This window comes from Schistocerca cancellata, chromosome 2 (assembly GCF_023864275.1).
Source record: "Schistocerca cancellata isolate TAMUIC-IGC-003103 chromosome 2, iqSchCanc2.1, whole genome shotgun sequence".
Classification (NCBI taxonomy): Eukaryota; Metazoa; Arthropoda; class Insecta; order Orthoptera; family Acrididae; genus Schistocerca; species Schistocerca cancellata.
The window spans coordinates 287,168,630-287,186,563 of record NC_064627.1 but is presented as its reverse complement, the minus strand read 5'-3'; the positions used below and the strand labels follow the sequence as shown (position 1 = coordinate 287,186,563).

Genomic DNA, 17,934 nt, shown 5'->3' with positions numbered 1-17,934 from the left:
TGCTCCACTACCGGCGGCTTCCCTGCCTGGTGGCTCCGATCTGCAGCCCAAGCCGTTCCCGCGGTTGGCTTTGGTTGCTACAAAGAGCATAGTAACATTAAATTTCAGAGCGAAACCCATGGGAACTGAAAGCTTCTTAAAGCAAATGCCATGTTCCCAATGCCCCCACTCCGGAAGTATCAATAGTCTTTGGTTTAGAGATGAATGAAAACACCTTGAAATTAACGATCCAATTTGAATTCCAACTGTATCCAGACACTTACTAGTGGATTTACTCCATTTATTCAGCACACTGTAGCCTGATTAAAATTTCTTGGTAATTGACATTTCACTCGCTGGAGCTGCCGCTTGTGGTCTGTTCACTTCCACTGTTTGGCTACAGTTGTGCAAGGAGCATGCATATTTTGTAACAGTTGTGTGTGTGTATGTGTGTGTGTGTGTGTGTGTGTGTGGTTTTTGTGAAATCCGAAGAAAAAAGTTCAACTGTATGTAAAGTCTATGGGATTTAACTGCTGAGGTCATCAGTCCCTAGTCTTACACACTATTAACCTAAGTTTAACTTCCGCTAAGGACAACACACACACACACACACACACACACACACACACACACACACACACGCCCGAGGGAGGACTCGAACCTACGGCGGGAGCAGCCACGCAATCCACGATGACATGGTTTCAATGCATCTAGCGCCGTGAGCCGTCACACAAACGACCCCCATATTGTTGTGAAACAGTCGATCAGAGAAGTCGCATTCTCCGTCACTAAACTGTGTAAGCGTTCTCACTTAGGAACTGCAAAGGCTTCTCGGGAATATGACCTGAAGTAAAACTACACATATTTTTCACACGAAAAAAAAAAAAAAAAAAAAAATTGATGAATTTGATTTTCACATTTTTATTCAATAATTTTACTCCTTATTTTACATGATTTGGTGAAAGGTGGCTGGCGGACCCTCTTGAAAGGGCTGGCGGACCCCTAAGGGGTCCGCAGACCACACGTTGGGAAGCCCTGGTGTAGAGGATGAAACTGATTCCAATATACACTGCCACTCAATTGTGTATAGAAACTCTTTGGCCTGCACATGGTTAACTCGATATCACATTTGCTGGGTCATTGCTGATGAGACGCAGTCTGATGGGAGATACGGAACCCAGATGCTGCTACAAAGTCTCTGCTCAGAGAAGTTGCTGTTCCTGGTTAAATGTTTTCAGAATTTTAAGGCAGTGATACAGGGTCACTCCACGTCAAAGGGAGCAATATTAAAAAGTATCCCCACTCGACTCTCTCCAAATCTAATGAAATTTTGTGTGAAGGTTCTATATGATCTTTGATGTTTATTTAGTGGATTTCAGTCCAGTATCTTCAGTGGTTGAAGTTTTAGGGGCTTTTAAAGAGAGGCTACTCATCTTCGCATCTCATACGAGGGTGCAAATGTGCCAAGTTTGCTAGGCTCTTTTAAAAGTTCTAGCAGACATTTGATCATTTGATTTAATGTACATAGACAGCTTAATCACACCTTGGCAAAAATTAGGAATGTAGCCACACCTAAATATAGATACAAAGCTCTAAAGTGGCTAAAAAATTTGTCGTGCTATTGCGAGAGCCAAGGTTTGACCGACCACTGCTACTTTTCATATGAACCAATCACACCAAAACCTCAGAGGGTTATTCCTACCTATTATGTCTATATGTGGATCAAAGTTAATTGAGATAGGATATCTAGATGAAAAGATATGCGTCTACAAATTTCGCCAAAATTATATACGTGCAAATTTTAGGGTATTTTGGGGGGGGGGGGGGTAATAACTCAAATGAGTCTTGTTTGGTCCTTTTTTCCTTACCACAGCTGGAAAGAGCATGCTTTAAGCTTTCCAAGCTCTATTGTGTAATTTCTGAATCTTGCATATTGATGAGTAAGAATACCTATCAAAAACAGGGAAAATGAATTATCGATAAATACAAAAAATTTATACAATTTGAAGTTGTAAATTAAAAAAATTTGTAACTGTAGTGTCTTTTAATAGTAGTATTTGCCTGTGGTTTTGGGAATGTAACTATGCTGATAAGAAGTGTTTTTTACATTATTTTCCAGTATAGAATATAAATATAGTAAAACCTCAGAAAATGCTCTTCAGATTATAACATCTAGAAGATCGCGACGATTAGCTATTTTACTTTAGGACACCCTACAAGTCTTGATGGTGCACATATATATTGTCAGCCACTTTCCATCAGAATTATAAAGCAGCATTAGTTTTTTGATGCTCTACTCTTGTAGCAGTGAGACATTGCTGAATCACCACTTTCAATTGTTGCTTTCGTTATTGTCAGTTTTCCCGGTGTCAGTCTTGTGCACAGTGTAATTTATGCTGTTGACTTACAATCTTTAGTGTTGAATCTGAGTGTTTGAATTATGAATAATCATTGTAGCTGAAGGTAAGCTCTGAAACAAGATGTTTTGATATGCTAGATTGTATATTTTTTATACAAACAAATCTGAATCTGCTATGCTTCAAGCCAGGATATTCACGAGCTTTCAAAATTGATTGTTATTTGTTAATAAACTATTGTACAAAAAGAACCAAGAGACCTATGCACTCTGCTGCTACTTTGGTGGATCAGATGGAGCTGATTAACCCATTGCAATGCTGATAGGCCGAAGTTACTGACTAATGAAGTTTTTAAACCTGGTCAGAAAATTTGTACCAAATGTAGACATGAAGTGGACCAAAAAGAATCATCCCACCAGGATAACCAAGAATCACCATCCACGGAAGATATGGATGTTGTTGATGCTTGCTTTACTGTTTACTTTTTCTTTCTTCGTTCTTTACTTCATTATCATCACATGGAGAGTCACCACTAAAGCTTCAACGGATCAGCAAAAGGGATTCAGTGGGATAGATAAAGTGCAAGGTTCTGAAAGCCCAAGGCAGCATTACTACGGTAATTGCCACTGATGCTGGTGTGAGCAAAGTAGATATTGCACAAATACAAACCAAAGAGTGCCAAAACTGTAAAGATACAGACATCTTAATTGAAGAACTTAAGATTAAACTTCATACTTCAAGTAATTGCAGTAAAGTTCAAATTTTGATCCTGGCCTCAAATAGCTGGACTATTGAAAAACTGGTTAAAGAATTTGCTGTTCTAGCTAAAACGGTGAAGAAGGCTAGGAAACTAGAGATGCAAGATGGGATTTTGGCAACACATGCAAACCGAAAATGTCCTCACTTTTTTTTTTAAGATGATGTTTTCTCATTTATGTCTCGACAAAGAGGATTGTGTTGCAGTAAGAATAAATGGGGAAAAGATTCACAAGCAGAAATGCCTGCTCCTTTGTAACCTGAAAGGAATGTTCATTGCTTATTGTAAACAACATGGAAATCAACTAAGCTTCTCAAAATTTTGTAAGCTTGGGCCCAAATGGTGTACTATAGTTTGTGCATCTGGATCACATTCAGTGTGTGTATGTGCAATTCTTCAAAATGTCAAATTAATGTTGGCTTCAGAAACACCCAACCAAGTTGACGACAAGGATTTGATGAAAAAAACTATGCAGTTTGGAATCAAAAGATGATGTGCTGCAATGTTTTGAGGAATGTCCAGGAAAAATGCAACTAGAAGCTTTTTTTGAAGATGTTTTTAAAGACTGTGACCCTGAAGAAACAGTAGAATACAAGCAATACAATATTGACAGAGATACCTAAGAGACATGTCAGAGAACTGTTGAATATTTCATGGAGGCACTAATTTTGAAAATTACCGGTTTGAGAAGCCATAACTTTCTGTCAAAACAAAAAGTTTATACCTTAAGCAGCTAAAAAGAAATCTTGCAGAAAATGAATTAATTATATTGATGGACTTTGCTGAGAATTCTTCATTTGTTGTTCAAGATGCTTGCAAGGATTTCATTGAGAGAATAGGCAGGCCACATTACATCCATTTGTTGTCTATTTTGGTAGCAAAAAATGTCAAGAATATTAGCATTTGTATGATCAGCAACTGTCTCCCTCATGATACCACTGCTGTTCATGCCTTTCAAATAAAGTTAATAGCATATTTAAAAACAAAGATTGAAAACATTAAGAACAATTATTACTGTAGTGATGGTTCAGCTGCTCAGTATAAGAATTTTAAAAATTTCATCAATTTATGTCTGCACGAAAAGGATTTTTGCATCACTGCTGAATGGAAATTTTTTTAACATGCCATGCTAGTCTTCAGAGGCCCTTAGACAACCAAATATTGACTCCATTGATTTATTCAAATTCTGTAATGTTGGTATTCTGGGCATAAAGTTTTTTTATGTAGCAAAAGAAGAGATTGAAAAAATTCTGCCTGATCAAGAAACAAGGTTTTCCATGGGGCATGCAATACCTGTGACAAGAGAAAGTCATCAATTTAAGCCGATTAATTGCAATCAGCTCAGAGTAAGCAGAGTTTCCAGTGACAGTACAGCATTCACAGTTCATGCCTTCGAAGCAGATGAAGAAACTCCAGCAATCTCAATTGCAAGTTTACAACCAGGACAATATGTTGCATGTATGTATGACAATTTTTGGTGTGTTGGAATGTGTGTGAAATTTCACATGAACAGCAAGATGTCCTCATCAACTTTATGCACCCACATGGTTCTGCTTATTCCTTCCACTGGCCAGCTGCTAAAGACACCTGCTGGATTCCTGAGCAACATATTTTCATGACTTTTTAGAAGCACCATCAACATCATCATCAGGAAGACAATACAGTTATCCACAATCTGCCCTTGACAAAATTTTAGAACTGTTCGACCAAAAATGGTACTGACTGTTAGCATTTTTGTTTTGCAAATTTTCTGTGTAGTGTATTACACTTGTTCTTAAGATGTGTTAAATTAATGTTTGAAACTGATTTATATACTGGAAAAAAATATTAATTGTAGGACTTAATCAGGAAAATATTTCACTTTTCAGTCTTCTCAAAGTGTTAAAATAGTAAATTTTGAAACATATTCTTACTCATCAAAATGCAGGATCCAGAAATCAAACAATATAGCTTGGGAAGCTTAAAGCATGCTCTTCCAACTATAGCAAGAAATAAAGGATTGAACGAGACACATTTGAGATATTTCCTCCTAAAAATAACCTAAAATTTGTACATAGAAAATTTTGGCCAATTTTGGAGAAGCATAGCTTTTCATCTAGGCGTCCAATCCTAACTAAATTTGATCCATATATAGAAATCACAGGTAGGAATAACCGTCTGAAGTTTTGGTGTGAGTGGTTCATATGAAAAGTAGCAATGGCTCTCAGAATAGTGCGCTGAGTTTTTTAGCCACTTTAGAGGCATGTATCTGTGTTTAGGTGTGGCTAAATCCCTAATTTCTGCTATGGTGAGATTCAGCATAAAACGTTGTCTATGTATATTAAAGCAAATGATCAAATGTATGCCAGAACTTTTCAAAAAGCATAGCAAACTTGGCACATTTGAACCTTCGCATGTGATGCGAAGATGAGTAGCTTCTCTTAAAATCCCTAAAAATTCAACCACTGAAGGCATTGGACTGAATTTTGGTGTACAACCATCTAAGACCATATAGAACCTTCACACCAAATTTCATTAGATTTGGAGAGGGTCAAGTGGGGACACCTGGTCCCCTTGACATGCAGTGACCCTATAATATGTGGCCAGCCATGCCAGTAATGTCATTCAGTGTTTCCTCCTTATTGGAATATTTTCCACAGCTGTGAAATAGACACAAGAGCCTTCCAATTTAAAAATTACGTCTTGCTTAGTATGGCCAGTTTTTCGATTGTTAATCATGTGCTGCTCATACCTGACGTTATCCAAATGTTCTCCCATTGCTTCCTTGTGTGACTCTCATACTGTGTGTCAAATGAATCCAACATGTTAGAACAGAAGTAATCAATGTGGTCCCTACTTCCCATTAGTGGGCATTCCAGCTTGCCTGATGGACACTAGGTGGTAGGGATTTTGAAAACATTTTCAGTAGGTTTTCATAAAATTTTAACATAAAATATAAGTCCTGTAATTATTATTGAGTGCTTTAACTTGCAGGAATTCTGCTTTGTGAAAGTTGTAAAGTAAAATTATTTCCCTACATTATAAATCACCATTTCTGTGGAATTAGTGGGTGGCTAGAAAATTTTACTACGAAAAGGGCTTCAAAAGTGAGCAGAGGCAGAAAAAAGTTTGTCTATCTCTGCAGTATAATGAGCATCTATATTAAAATTAATTATAATAAATTATCTACAGCTACAGAATCAAGTATATTGTTCCTGACAGTGTTATAGGCCCCATCATTGCATCACTTTTCTTGATCTGTGGAGATAGAGACTGGTTCACTTATATGAAGCTGGCTCCCATGATCTGTCTATTCACAGCGAGTGTTTCTTGCCTCTTTACATGTGCATCCTCTTCCAAAGGCTGTCTTCCTTTGCTTTTCTGTATACACTCTACTAATCTCTCCTCTTCAGTGTACCATCACATATTCCTCCTTTTGACATTATCATCCTTTCTTTATCTTTTGTTTCCATTGGTATCTTGTGATTCCTTTTAGCGTCTGTGTCTGAAGCTCTGTAGTCAGCACATCTGAGTGCCATGCACAGGTCCTGGGTTCAGTTCCCAACCCAGTACTGCTAAGAATTTTTCCTTGGTGTGATGACTGGTGTCCATTCTGCTTCGTGAATCCAGTGGAGAAGCTATTTGAATGAGAATTAGAGACTCCAAGGTCTGGGAAGCTGACAGTGGCCGGGAGAGCAGCGTGCTGGCCCCGTGCTCCTTCATACCTCATGCAAATGATACCATATGGCAGAGGATATCATGAGGACATGATCAACATCATGTGGTCCTCTAGGCCTGGTCACAAAGTTAGTTAGCTTTAAGGTAGATTTCACACAAAAGTTTGAGAATCAAGATTTAGAAATATACTGTAGGGAGAAAACTGGCTGTGAATATTGCCTGTCATCCACCACCATTAACTGTTGTAAATACAGTGTGTACATAAAGTCTGGGAACACTTTCAACTATTTATTGCACAAAAACTAAACATTGTACAGATGTCATACATATTGCATTTTGTAAAGAAACTCTGAAAGTTTTTTTCAAACATTTGATATGCGAAGCACCGATTTCTTTGGACTCGTTATGAATGTCTCTCGTATGCACTCCACATCCGTTTCACTCACACTGGGATGTCCACTTCTCTTTGCCGGGCACAAGCAACCCGTCCTAACGAATTTGTTGTGCCAGTGGTAAATGGCCTTCCTTGTTGGTGGCTTCTTACCATACTTGGTTCTAAACATCCGATGAATAGCTGTAGCACACTTGTTTTTGTCGAACTCCAGCACACAGAAAGCTCACTCTGCACCTGAACTTGCCATGTTTGTGACTAGTGCTGACTATTGGCAAATTACTAAACTATGCTGTGGTGGTATACGGTACGTGATATCTGTACAGTGTTTGGTTCTGGTACAATAAATAATCAAAAGTGTTCCCAGACTTTATGTACACCCTGTACTCTCAGAAGCTTTGAGCTTCACTCAGCAGGCTGATAGTGATTGTGGCAGCGGCGGCGGCCGTGGCGGCGGTGGTGGTGGTGGTGGTGGTGGTGATGCCGCCAACGATGATGCCGACTGCCGCCAGCATACACTATGCGTATAGACCACGAAGATAAGATATGAGTAATTAGGGCTCAACAACAGTCGTGTTTCCCTCGCTCTGTTTGCAAGTGGAAAAGGAAAGGAAATGACAAGAAGTGGTATGGGGTATACTCTGCCATGTACCATACAGTGGCTCACAGAGTATCTGTGTAGATGTAGGTGTAGATAATTTTATGGTGGTATGTTAAAATTGTAGCCATAAAGCTCCAATGACAGAAAAATGTACCTCCATAATAGTAGAACTATACAATTCAAGCAGGTTGTCATTAGACAGTACTTCACAAATGTAACTGCTGAAATACTGCCTAATGACAAGCAGAGTTATTTGCATGGTTTTACTATTTGTTGTTGTTTTGGTCTTCAGTCCTGAGACTGGTTTGATGTAGCTCTCCATGTTACTCTATCCTGTGCAAGCGTCTTCATCTCCCAGTACCTACTGCAACCTACATCCTTCTGAATCTGTTTAGTGTATTCATCTCTTGGTCTCCGTCTATGATTTTTACCCTCCACGCTGCCCTCCAATACTAAATTGGTGAGCCCTTGATGCCTCAGAAGATGTCCTACCAACCGATCCCTTCTTCTAGTTAAGTTGTGCCACAAACTTCTCTTCTCCCCAATCCTATTCAATAACTACTCATTAGTTATATGATCTACCCATCTAATCTTCAGCATTCTTCTGTAGCACCACATTTCGAAACCTTCTATTCTCTTCTTGTCCAAACTAGTTATCGTCCATGTTTCACTTCCATACATGGCTACGCTCCATAGAAATACTTTCAGAAACGACTTCCTGACACTTAAATCTATACTCGATGTTAACAAATTTCTCTTCTTCAGAAACGCTTTCCTTGCCATTGCCAGTCTACATTTTATATCCTCTCTACTTCGACCATCATCAGTTATTTTGCTCCCCAAATAGCAAAACTTCTTTACTACTTTAAGTGTCTCATTTCCTAATCTAATTCCTTCAGCATCACCCGACTTAATTCGACTACTTTCCATTATCCTCGTTTGGCTTTTGTTGATGTTTATCTTACACCCTCCTTTCATCACACTGTCCATTCCGTTCAACTGCTCTTCCAAGTCCTTTGCTGTCTCCGACAGAATTACAATGTCATCGGCGAACCTCAAAGTTTTTATTTCTTCTCCATGGATTTTAATACCTACTCCAAATTTTCTTTTGTTTCCTTTACTGCTTGCTCAATATACTGATTGAATAACATCGGGGAGAGGCTAGAAACCTGTCTCACTCCCTTCCCAACCACTGCTTCCCTTTCATGCCCCTCGACTCTTATACCGTATTTACTCGAATCTAAGCCGCACTTTTTTCCAGTTTTTGTAAGCCAAAAAAACCGCCTGCGGCTTAGAATCGAGTGCAAAGCAAGCGGAAGTTCTGAAAAATGTTGGTAGGTGCCGCCACAACTAACTTCTGCCGTCGAATATATGTAGCGCTACACAAGCATGCTTTGTGGGAACAAAGATAAATACTGGCGCCAAAACCTTCTTTTTTTTCTCCGCCCCGAGTTTCGACCACTGCATTTTCATTCATTGTCCAACGAAGTAAATACAAATTCCGTATTGTTCATCTTCGAATGTAGCAGAATTTCAATGTACTACGAAAATCCGACTGGCAAGACTGTTAGGGATGTTTGTCAATATGGCCAACTCTACGTTCCGAGTTTTTTCCTACCCGTGAGAAGAGATGGTTGCTAATAGGAACATGATGAAATGTGAATCACATGCAGTATTTTCTTCACCATAAGAATAATACGAAAATAAACATTTTGCCATGTATTCTTTCGTGTTTGCTGCTCTCATTTAAATCCTGTCTGCCTAATAAACTACGAAACTAGAGTGAAACAACAGCAAACGCGGAAGAATATACGTATCGTGTCATGTTTATATTTGTATTATTCTTATGCCTAATAGTGATATAGTCAGAAATGAAGCACGGCAACTGACTAGATTTTAAATGTAAGATGACTAATTTCTGTGCAGAATTTGATGTACTAAAGAAGCGGCCGCAAAGATTTTCAAACGGAGAAAAATTTGCGCCTAACTCTCGTTCAGAACATGTTCTATCATACGCAGTCTATTATTTGGTTCTTGTTGATCATTATCAAAGAAAGCAGCAGTGTAAGTAACAACAAACTGCAGTCTCTTGCCATTGTTTCGCACAAAAGCAAGTCATGCCGCGAGCGGCGACAGGCCGTACACACGCACTATCAGAATGCGACAAACAATGCATGACACAGTACAGTAATGCATTTTCAGCTTAGAGTGACGTAAACACCTATAACAAAGAAAACGGCACTTATTAGATCAAAGCAAAATAAGCAATAGATTCAAACCAGATGAAGCACGTGAAAAAGGAAGGGTACCCGTATAAATACGGACGGAGCGCCTGAGGCATAGCAATGGCTACCTGGTAAAGCTTAATTGCTAAGCTTACGACTCGAATCAAACTACTGTAGCTGTATAGTCTTTCATTCGACCTAAATTGTGTCTCGTATTACAATGGACCAACTTTGTTTCGATTTGGAGGCGCGGCCTAAAACTTTTCTCTCCCCTTGAATTTCGAGTCTCAAATTTCAGGTGCGGCTTAGATTCGGGAAATATTTTTTTTCCTTTATTTCAAGTCTCATTTTTCAGGTGCGGCTTAGATTCAAGTGCGGCTTAGATTCAAGTAAATACGGTAACTGCCATCTGGTTTCTGTACAAATTGTAAATAGCCTTTCGCTCCCTATATTTTACCCCTGCCACTTTTAGAATTTGGAAGAGAGTATTCCAGTCAACATTGTCAAAAGCTTTCTCTGAGTCTACAAATGCTACAAACATAGGTTTGTCTTTCCTTAATCTAGCTTCTAAGATAAGTCGTAGGGTCAGTATTGCCTCACGTGTTCCAGTATTTCTACAGAATCCAAACTGATCTTCCCCGAGGTCAGCTTCTACCAGTTTTTCCATTCGTCTGTAGAGAATACGCGTTAGTATTTTGCATCCGTGACTTATTAAATCTTGCTCACCAGATAGTAGAGTTTTGTCAGGACTGGCTCTCCCAAGGCCGTCAGTAGTTCTAATGGAATGTTGTCTGCTCCCAGGGCCTTGTTTCGACTCAGGTCTTTCAGTGCTCTGTCAAACTCTTCACGCAGTATCATATCTCCCATTTCATCTTCATCTACATCCTCTTCCATTTCCATAATATTGTCCTCAAGTACATTGCCCTTGTATAGGCCCTCTATATACTCCCTCCACCTTTCTGCTTTCCCTTCTTTGCTTAGAACTGGGTTTCCAGCTGAGCTCTTGATATTCATACAAGTGGTTCTCTTTTCTCCAAAGGTCTCTTTAATTTTCCTGTAGGCAATATCTACCTTCCCCCTAGTGAGATAAGCCTCTACATCCTTACATTTGTCCTCTAGCCATCCCTGCTTAGCCATTTTGCACTCCCTGTTGATCTCGTTTTTGGGACGTTTGTATTCCTTTTTGCCTGCTTCATTTACTGAATTTTTATATTTTCAGCTTTCATCAATTAAATTCAGTATTTCTTCTGTTACCCAAGGATTTCTACTAGCCTCATCTTTTTATCTACTAGGTCCTCTGCTGCCTCCACTACTTCATCTCTCAAAGCTACCCATTCTTCTTCTGCTGTATTTCTTTCCCCCATTCCTGTCAATTGTTCCCTTATGCTCACCCTGAACCTCTGTACAACCTCTGGTTTGGTCTGTTTATCCAGGTCCCATCTCCTTAAATTCCCACCTTTTTGCAGTTTCTTCAGTTTTAATCTACAGTTCATAACCGATAGATTGTGGTCAGAGTCCACATCTGCCCCTGGAAATGTCTTATAATTTAAAACCTGGTTCCTGAATCTCTGTCTTACCATTATGTAATCTATCTGAAACCTGTCAGTATCTCCAGGCTTCTTCCATGTATACAACCTTCTTTTATGATTCTTGAACCAAGTGTTAGCTATGATTAACTTGTGCTCTGTTTAAAATTCTGCCAGACGGCTTCCTCTTTCATTTCTTAGCCCCAATCCATATTTACCTACTACGTTTCCTTCTCTCTCTTCCAGTCACCCATGAGTATTAAATTTTTGCCACTCTTCACTATCTGAATAATTTCTTTTATTTCATCATACATTTCTTCAATTTCTTTGTCATCTGCAGAGCTAGTTGGCATATAAACTTGTACTACTGTAGTAGGAGTGGGCTTCTTGACTATCTTGACCACTTACCCGCACTCCTATTTTTTAGTCTTTATTAAACCTACTCCTGCAATACCCCGGGCTTCGTGTCTATCTTGGCCACAATAATGCGTTCACTATGCTGTTTGTAATAGGTTACCCGCACTCCTATTTTTTTATTCATTAATAAACCGACTCCTGCATTACCCCTATTTGATTTTGTATTTATAACCCTGTATTCACCTGACCAAAAGTCTTGTTTCTCCTGCTACCGAACTTCACTAATTCCTACTATATCTAACTTTAACCTATCCATTTCCCTTTTTAAATTTCTAACCTACCTGCCCGATTAGGGATCTGACATTCCACGCTCCGATCCGTAGAACGCCAGTTTTCTTTCTCCTGATAATGGGGGACTATTTTACCTCCGGAATATTTTACCCAAGAGGATGCCATCATCATTTAATAATACAGTAAAGCTGCATGCCCTCGGGAAAAATTACGGCCGTAGTTTCCCCTTGCTTTCAGCCGTTTGCAGTACCAGCACAGCAAGGCCGTTTTGGTTAGTGTTACAAGGCCAGATCAGTCAATCATCCCGACTGTTGCCCCTGCAACTACTGAAAAGGCTGCTGCCCCTCTTCAGGAACCACACGTTTTCCTGGCCTCTCAACATATACCCCTCCGTTGTGGTTGCACCTACGGTACGGCTATCTGTATCACTGAGGCACGCAAGCCTCCCCACCAACGACAAGGTCCATGGTTCTTGGGGAAGGGTTTTACTATTATGGATGTGAATTTTATCTTTCATTGGCACATTTTTAGTTTTTAATGTATCTCCACAACATTATATGTAACCAGTGTAACCATTGATCTTTCGAAGAAGACTTTTTAAGTATGTCAAAACATAGTTCAAGGAGTTTGAATGAACCCTTCATTTCTGCAACTGATTGGCTGTGTTCCACTTCATCCTCATCTCCACTATAGTGATATATGGACATGTACATTCAGAAAACCCAAAACTCAAATGTATGAATTGCAAACTAATACGCTTTAAATTTTTAGCGTCATGGAGAAGTGCTCATTAATTTTTCATTTCATTAAGTTTGTAATATGTGAGCTTGTGGAAGTTAGTGTTTTGTTGTTTGAAAAATAAAAAAAAAAAAAAACTCTTATTGGAATATTACATGGAGGAGAAAGTAATTTATATTCAAATTGAAGCCCACTCACAACTGCCATGCCCCACTCTCCTCCCACCTTCTTCTCCCTTTCTAAAATGAAAATCAATCAAACTGAAGTTTTTAAAATGAAGACAACAAACAGAAATATTTTCTTTATGTAAACTAAATGCTTTTTAAGCATCTCTGGCTCAATAAAGAAAATCCTCCTTTAAATGCTTATATGGAAGGAGAGGTGGGGGGGGGGGGGGGACTATTAAAAAGCTAGATAGCACATCATCTTACAGTGTTGAATTTTTGTATCTCATGACTAAGTTAATGTAGAAGTTAATGCAGTCAATACTAATTGTACTGGTGTTCTGGTTCCCTCTCCATTTTTTTCATTCAGCTTTTCAAGTGTAGTTTTATTTGGTCAATTTATCTGTGATTCATGAAAAATTGATTTCAGGTACATGTTTAATCCAAAGAAGCTGAGAGAGGCTCATGAATATTGTCAGGAGAAAGCGAGACGTGCTTGCATAAGAAATGAAAATGTTATAGTTATTGATAACACTAATGTTCAGAAGTGGCCAATGGAGTACTACTTTCTGTTAGCATTTAAAACTTGCTATACTGTTGTCCTAGTGGAACCACAGACGCCGTGGAAAGATGATCCCCTTTTTTTATCAATTAAGAATCAACATAATGTACGAGAAGAGACTATTCAGAAGAAATTGGAACAGTGGGAAACAGTCTTGCCACTTTATTTTGGCTGGTTTCTGAATGAATCTGATTCTCGTATGCTGTTACTTGTTGGCCAGGCGTATCTTGAAGAGTGCCTGAAGTTACCAGAATTTGAAGAAGATTTCCAGAGTTTTAGCTCATTGGAAGATAAGTCAGGTAATCACTTTTCATCATTTTTAAAACTATGTTTGGTCTCTTGATATTATATACTGTCACACAATTCCACACATCCAGAATGTCATTAAAATGTAGATTGTTGAGAAAAATAAGTAGATTAGTCAAATCAAAACAAAAGTAAACTGTGATTGTATGTTCTCATACTAGATAAATTGCTTATACATTGCTTGTGACTATTGTTTCCTAATGGGAAATTATGACAAATAACAAATATATGTATAACTTTACAAATGTGTTTCTGTGCTACCTCTGTACTTCAGATACGAACAACCAATTTGGCTCGTATTTGGCAGGTTGCTTGTGTGCAACCTAAAATGAAAGACTTAAGATATTTTGGCTCAGTATCCTACCTCCCCCATTTTGAGACAACCCATATCTAAATTTTGTGACACATAATTGACTAATTGGAAGGATTGGTAGATATTTGAAATTGTGGTTCACAAATGCGTATTTTCCCACAAATTGGAGAAAGAAACTGTTACGAGTGCTGTTTATGCACCCATAAGGTGAAGGCTGTTCAACGAAAGTACCACTAGTTTACCAACCAAGGGATCTGGCTGGGGAGGATAGAACCTTTGTTTGATTCCCAAATGCATTCTGCAAGTATATTCCCCCCTGCCCCTGTTGTAATTGATAGTAATAGGAGGGTTAATAACATGATCAGTAAGTAATAATTATAAGATAGGCAAATAAATTTTTCATGTGACATGGATTAGTAAAGAATTAAAATTTTAATCGTGATTGCCTTACAATGGCTCTTTCACACACACTGTTAAATGTCCTCAGTTTCCTTCAGTTAACTACAAGGGTGGTACTTGTCATGGAAACATATGAAGCTATACATGTGTCACCAAGAACATCTAATGAATGAAATCTTCGCACAATTAAATCGTTCCTTCAGAAAATTTTGCAAAAAACAGTATTCGTTTACATTTTAAAATATTTCATTTTATTATTATTTTTATTATTTTGAGCTTTTCCTCATTACAGAGGCTTATCTTCAACATAATAATTTACTTGGAAATTACAATACAAACAATAAACGTTCTTAAACTATACTCTCAAAATATTTCTCCAGGTGTTTCGATCTTGCGTGTCCTCTTCCTCTGCGCCCATTCTCCTCATTGTGTGCTGTACATTTTGGAGCCAGGTGGTCACAGGTCGTCCTCTTCTTCTTCTCCCCTCCGGTTCCCACTCCAGTATCAATTTTGGTATTCTGGCTTCCTCCATTCATTGTACATGCCCGTACCACTGTAATTTCTTCCTATCCATTACGTCATATATTCTTTCTTTTATTTCCATTCTCCTTATTACTTCGGTGTTCCTTATCTTTTCTTTCCTGGAGATTCTTGCCGATCTTCTCCAAAAGTCCATCTCTAGAGCTTGTAATTTTTTAATTTGCTTCATGTTAATTGTCCAGGTCTCCGCTCCATACAGAACCACACTCTCTACCCTCCGTCCGCTACTAATTCTTTTATTGATTTCTGACTCTGATTTTCCCTCGATTTCTAAAATGGATCCCAAATAACAGAAAGTGTTTATCTTTTTGATTTTCTTTCCTTCAATGTATAGCTCATCTGAATCATTAGTCAAGTATTCTGTTTTTTGGTAATTAATCTTCAAACCCCAAGTTTTGTATGCTACTGCTAGTTGATTGCACATATAGTTAGCATCCTCCCCATCTTGTGCTACGACTACTTGATCATCAGCAAATAATAAATGATGTAGGTAAACTCCATCTCTTATTTCTAAACCCATACTATTACATTTACGAGACCATGTTCTAAGGCTAATATCTATATAGATTTTAAATAATGATGGTGACATGGGACAGCCCTGTAAAAGGCCTTTGCTTGTTCTAAATTTCTGTGAAAGTTTATTACCAACTTTCACTTGGCAAATGTTATCTTTATACATCTGTTGTATTATTTTAATCAAGGAAGGTTTATGTTTGCCATATGTAGTGCTCTCCAAAGTAATTTTCTTGGAACAGTATCATACGCTTTTTCTAGATCTATGAAAATTAATCCTATACTTTTTGATTTTTCCCTATGTTTCTCCAAAATCTGTCGTAATGTGAAAATATGGTCTACACATGATCTCCCAGCCGTGAATCCACATTGTTCTTCTTGGGTTCTAAAATTTTTTTCCAGTTTGTTTTTAATTACTTTCGCAAAAATTCTCATTAATGTGTTTGTAACACAAATTCCTCGATAGTTTGAACAAATTTTGTGATCCCCTTTCTTAAATATTGTATTAATGTAACCTAGCTTCATCTCGTTGGGTATTGAATCTCCATGTATCATTTTGTTGAAGAGCTGTGTTAACAGTTTCACAATTTTGTCACCACCATATTTCAGACACTCCAGATTGATATTGCCTGGTCCCGGTGATTTACCATTCTTTCCTGTTCTCAACGCCTGAAGTACTTCACTTTCTAAAATATGGATCTCATCATCTTCATGTCCTTTATCTTCCCCTGTTCCTTCTTCTAGATATTCTTCTCTGTCCTCATTTAATAATTTTTGGAAATACTCTTCCCATTCCTTTTGTGTTATCAGTTGGAGATTAGTTTTGCTTTTTGTATCCTGTCGAAGCCCTTTCAATACTGACCATGCTTCTTTTGCTCTCCCATATCCTAATTTGCTATTCACCTTGGCACATGTTCTTTCCCATGCTTAATTTTTTGCCATCCTTATTTTTTCATCACTTCGTTCTTCTTTTCCTTGTATATTGACCTTGTTTCTTCTGATTTATCATTCAACCACTGAAGGAACGCATTTCGTTTTTCTGTAACGAGGACCTCTAGTTCCTCTGACCACCACTCTGCTGCACGGTTGTGGTTGCTATCTTTTTTACCCAACACCTCTGTTGCTATGATTTTCACATTAGCTTTTATATAGTCATATATTTCCTCTGTACTTCCTTCAATGATTCAACCAGTCTCCTTTCCATCCTGGCCGCAAAGAGTGTTCTGATACTTTCGTCTTGTAGGCTGTCAATATTAAAAGGTAAATTTTCATCTTTCTCAGTCTGGTTCGTTTTATTTATGTTACTTGTATCACTCCTTGCATTCTTCCATGCCCAGAAAGACGTCATTTTAACTAGATAGTGGTCTGATCCACACTGGGCTCCTCTATAAGATCTGACGTCTACTGCCTTGAAACTACTTGTTTGCCTAATGATAATATAATCTATTATAGAACGAAGTTCTTTGGTGTTCTGTTGCCAAGCATATTTATGAATATCCTTATGTTTGAAAAATGTGTTGGTAATTTTTAGATCAAATTGTTCACAAATTGCAATCAATCGTTCTCCATTGTCATTATATTCGTCCTCTCCATGTTTTCCTACTATTCTACAAGATTCTCTAATTCCTACCCTTCCATTCAGATCTCCCATGATAATCAGTTGCTTTCTTCTTGGGATTTTTTCAATAATCTCCCTGAGGGTGTCCCAAAATGTATCTTTCTCCTTATCTTTTGTGTCGTACGTGGGTGCATATACGCCAATAATCACAACTTCCCTAGCAAATAATGTCATTTCAACAGTTATTATACGTTGATCGATGAATGTCCAATTTGTGATTCTTTCTTTCCATGATTTCTTTATCATAATGGAGACTCCTGCTTTGGCTCTTACTGCTTTTGATACCCCACTCCAGATATGTACATAATTATCCAGTTCTTCTTCTCCTTGGCCTTTCTTCTTTGTTTCAGAGAGTACGACAACATCCATGTTGAACATGTCAAGTTCTGCAGGGAGTAAATTTATTTTAGTGGAAATACCTTGCACATTCCAGCATCCAAACATAATTTTCCGTTTCTCATTGCCACTTTGTCGTCCAAAGTTCCAATTTTTCCGAGGCATATTATTAGGTTTTTTAGCATTTTTATGTTTTTATGTGAGTGAGGAGCTGGCCCACTGCACAACCCCCAACCCGGAGGACCAGGTAATTTTTACTCAAGGTTTTCTTCCTTTAGCCTTTGATAAGCCAATATCATACTAC

The 17,934-nt window shown here is 38.2% G+C and overlaps 1 protein-coding gene across 3 annotated transcripts in view; it reads left to right on the top strand.

Annotated features, from left to right (window-relative positions):
• LOC126161636 (2',3'-cyclic-nucleotide 3'-phosphodiesterase-like) overlaps positions 1–17,934 on the top strand; it is an 83,417-nt gene that overhangs the window by 33,090 nt on the left and 32,393 nt on the right. For all 3 annotated transcript variants that reach the window (XM_049917599.1, XM_049917598.1, XM_049917597.1), the window contains one exon: positions 13,474–13,904. In XM_049917599.1, coding sequence (XP_049773556.1) covers positions 13,474–13,904 — 431 coding nt within the window. The remainder of the gene's footprint in view (positions 1–13,473; positions 13,905–17,934) is intronic.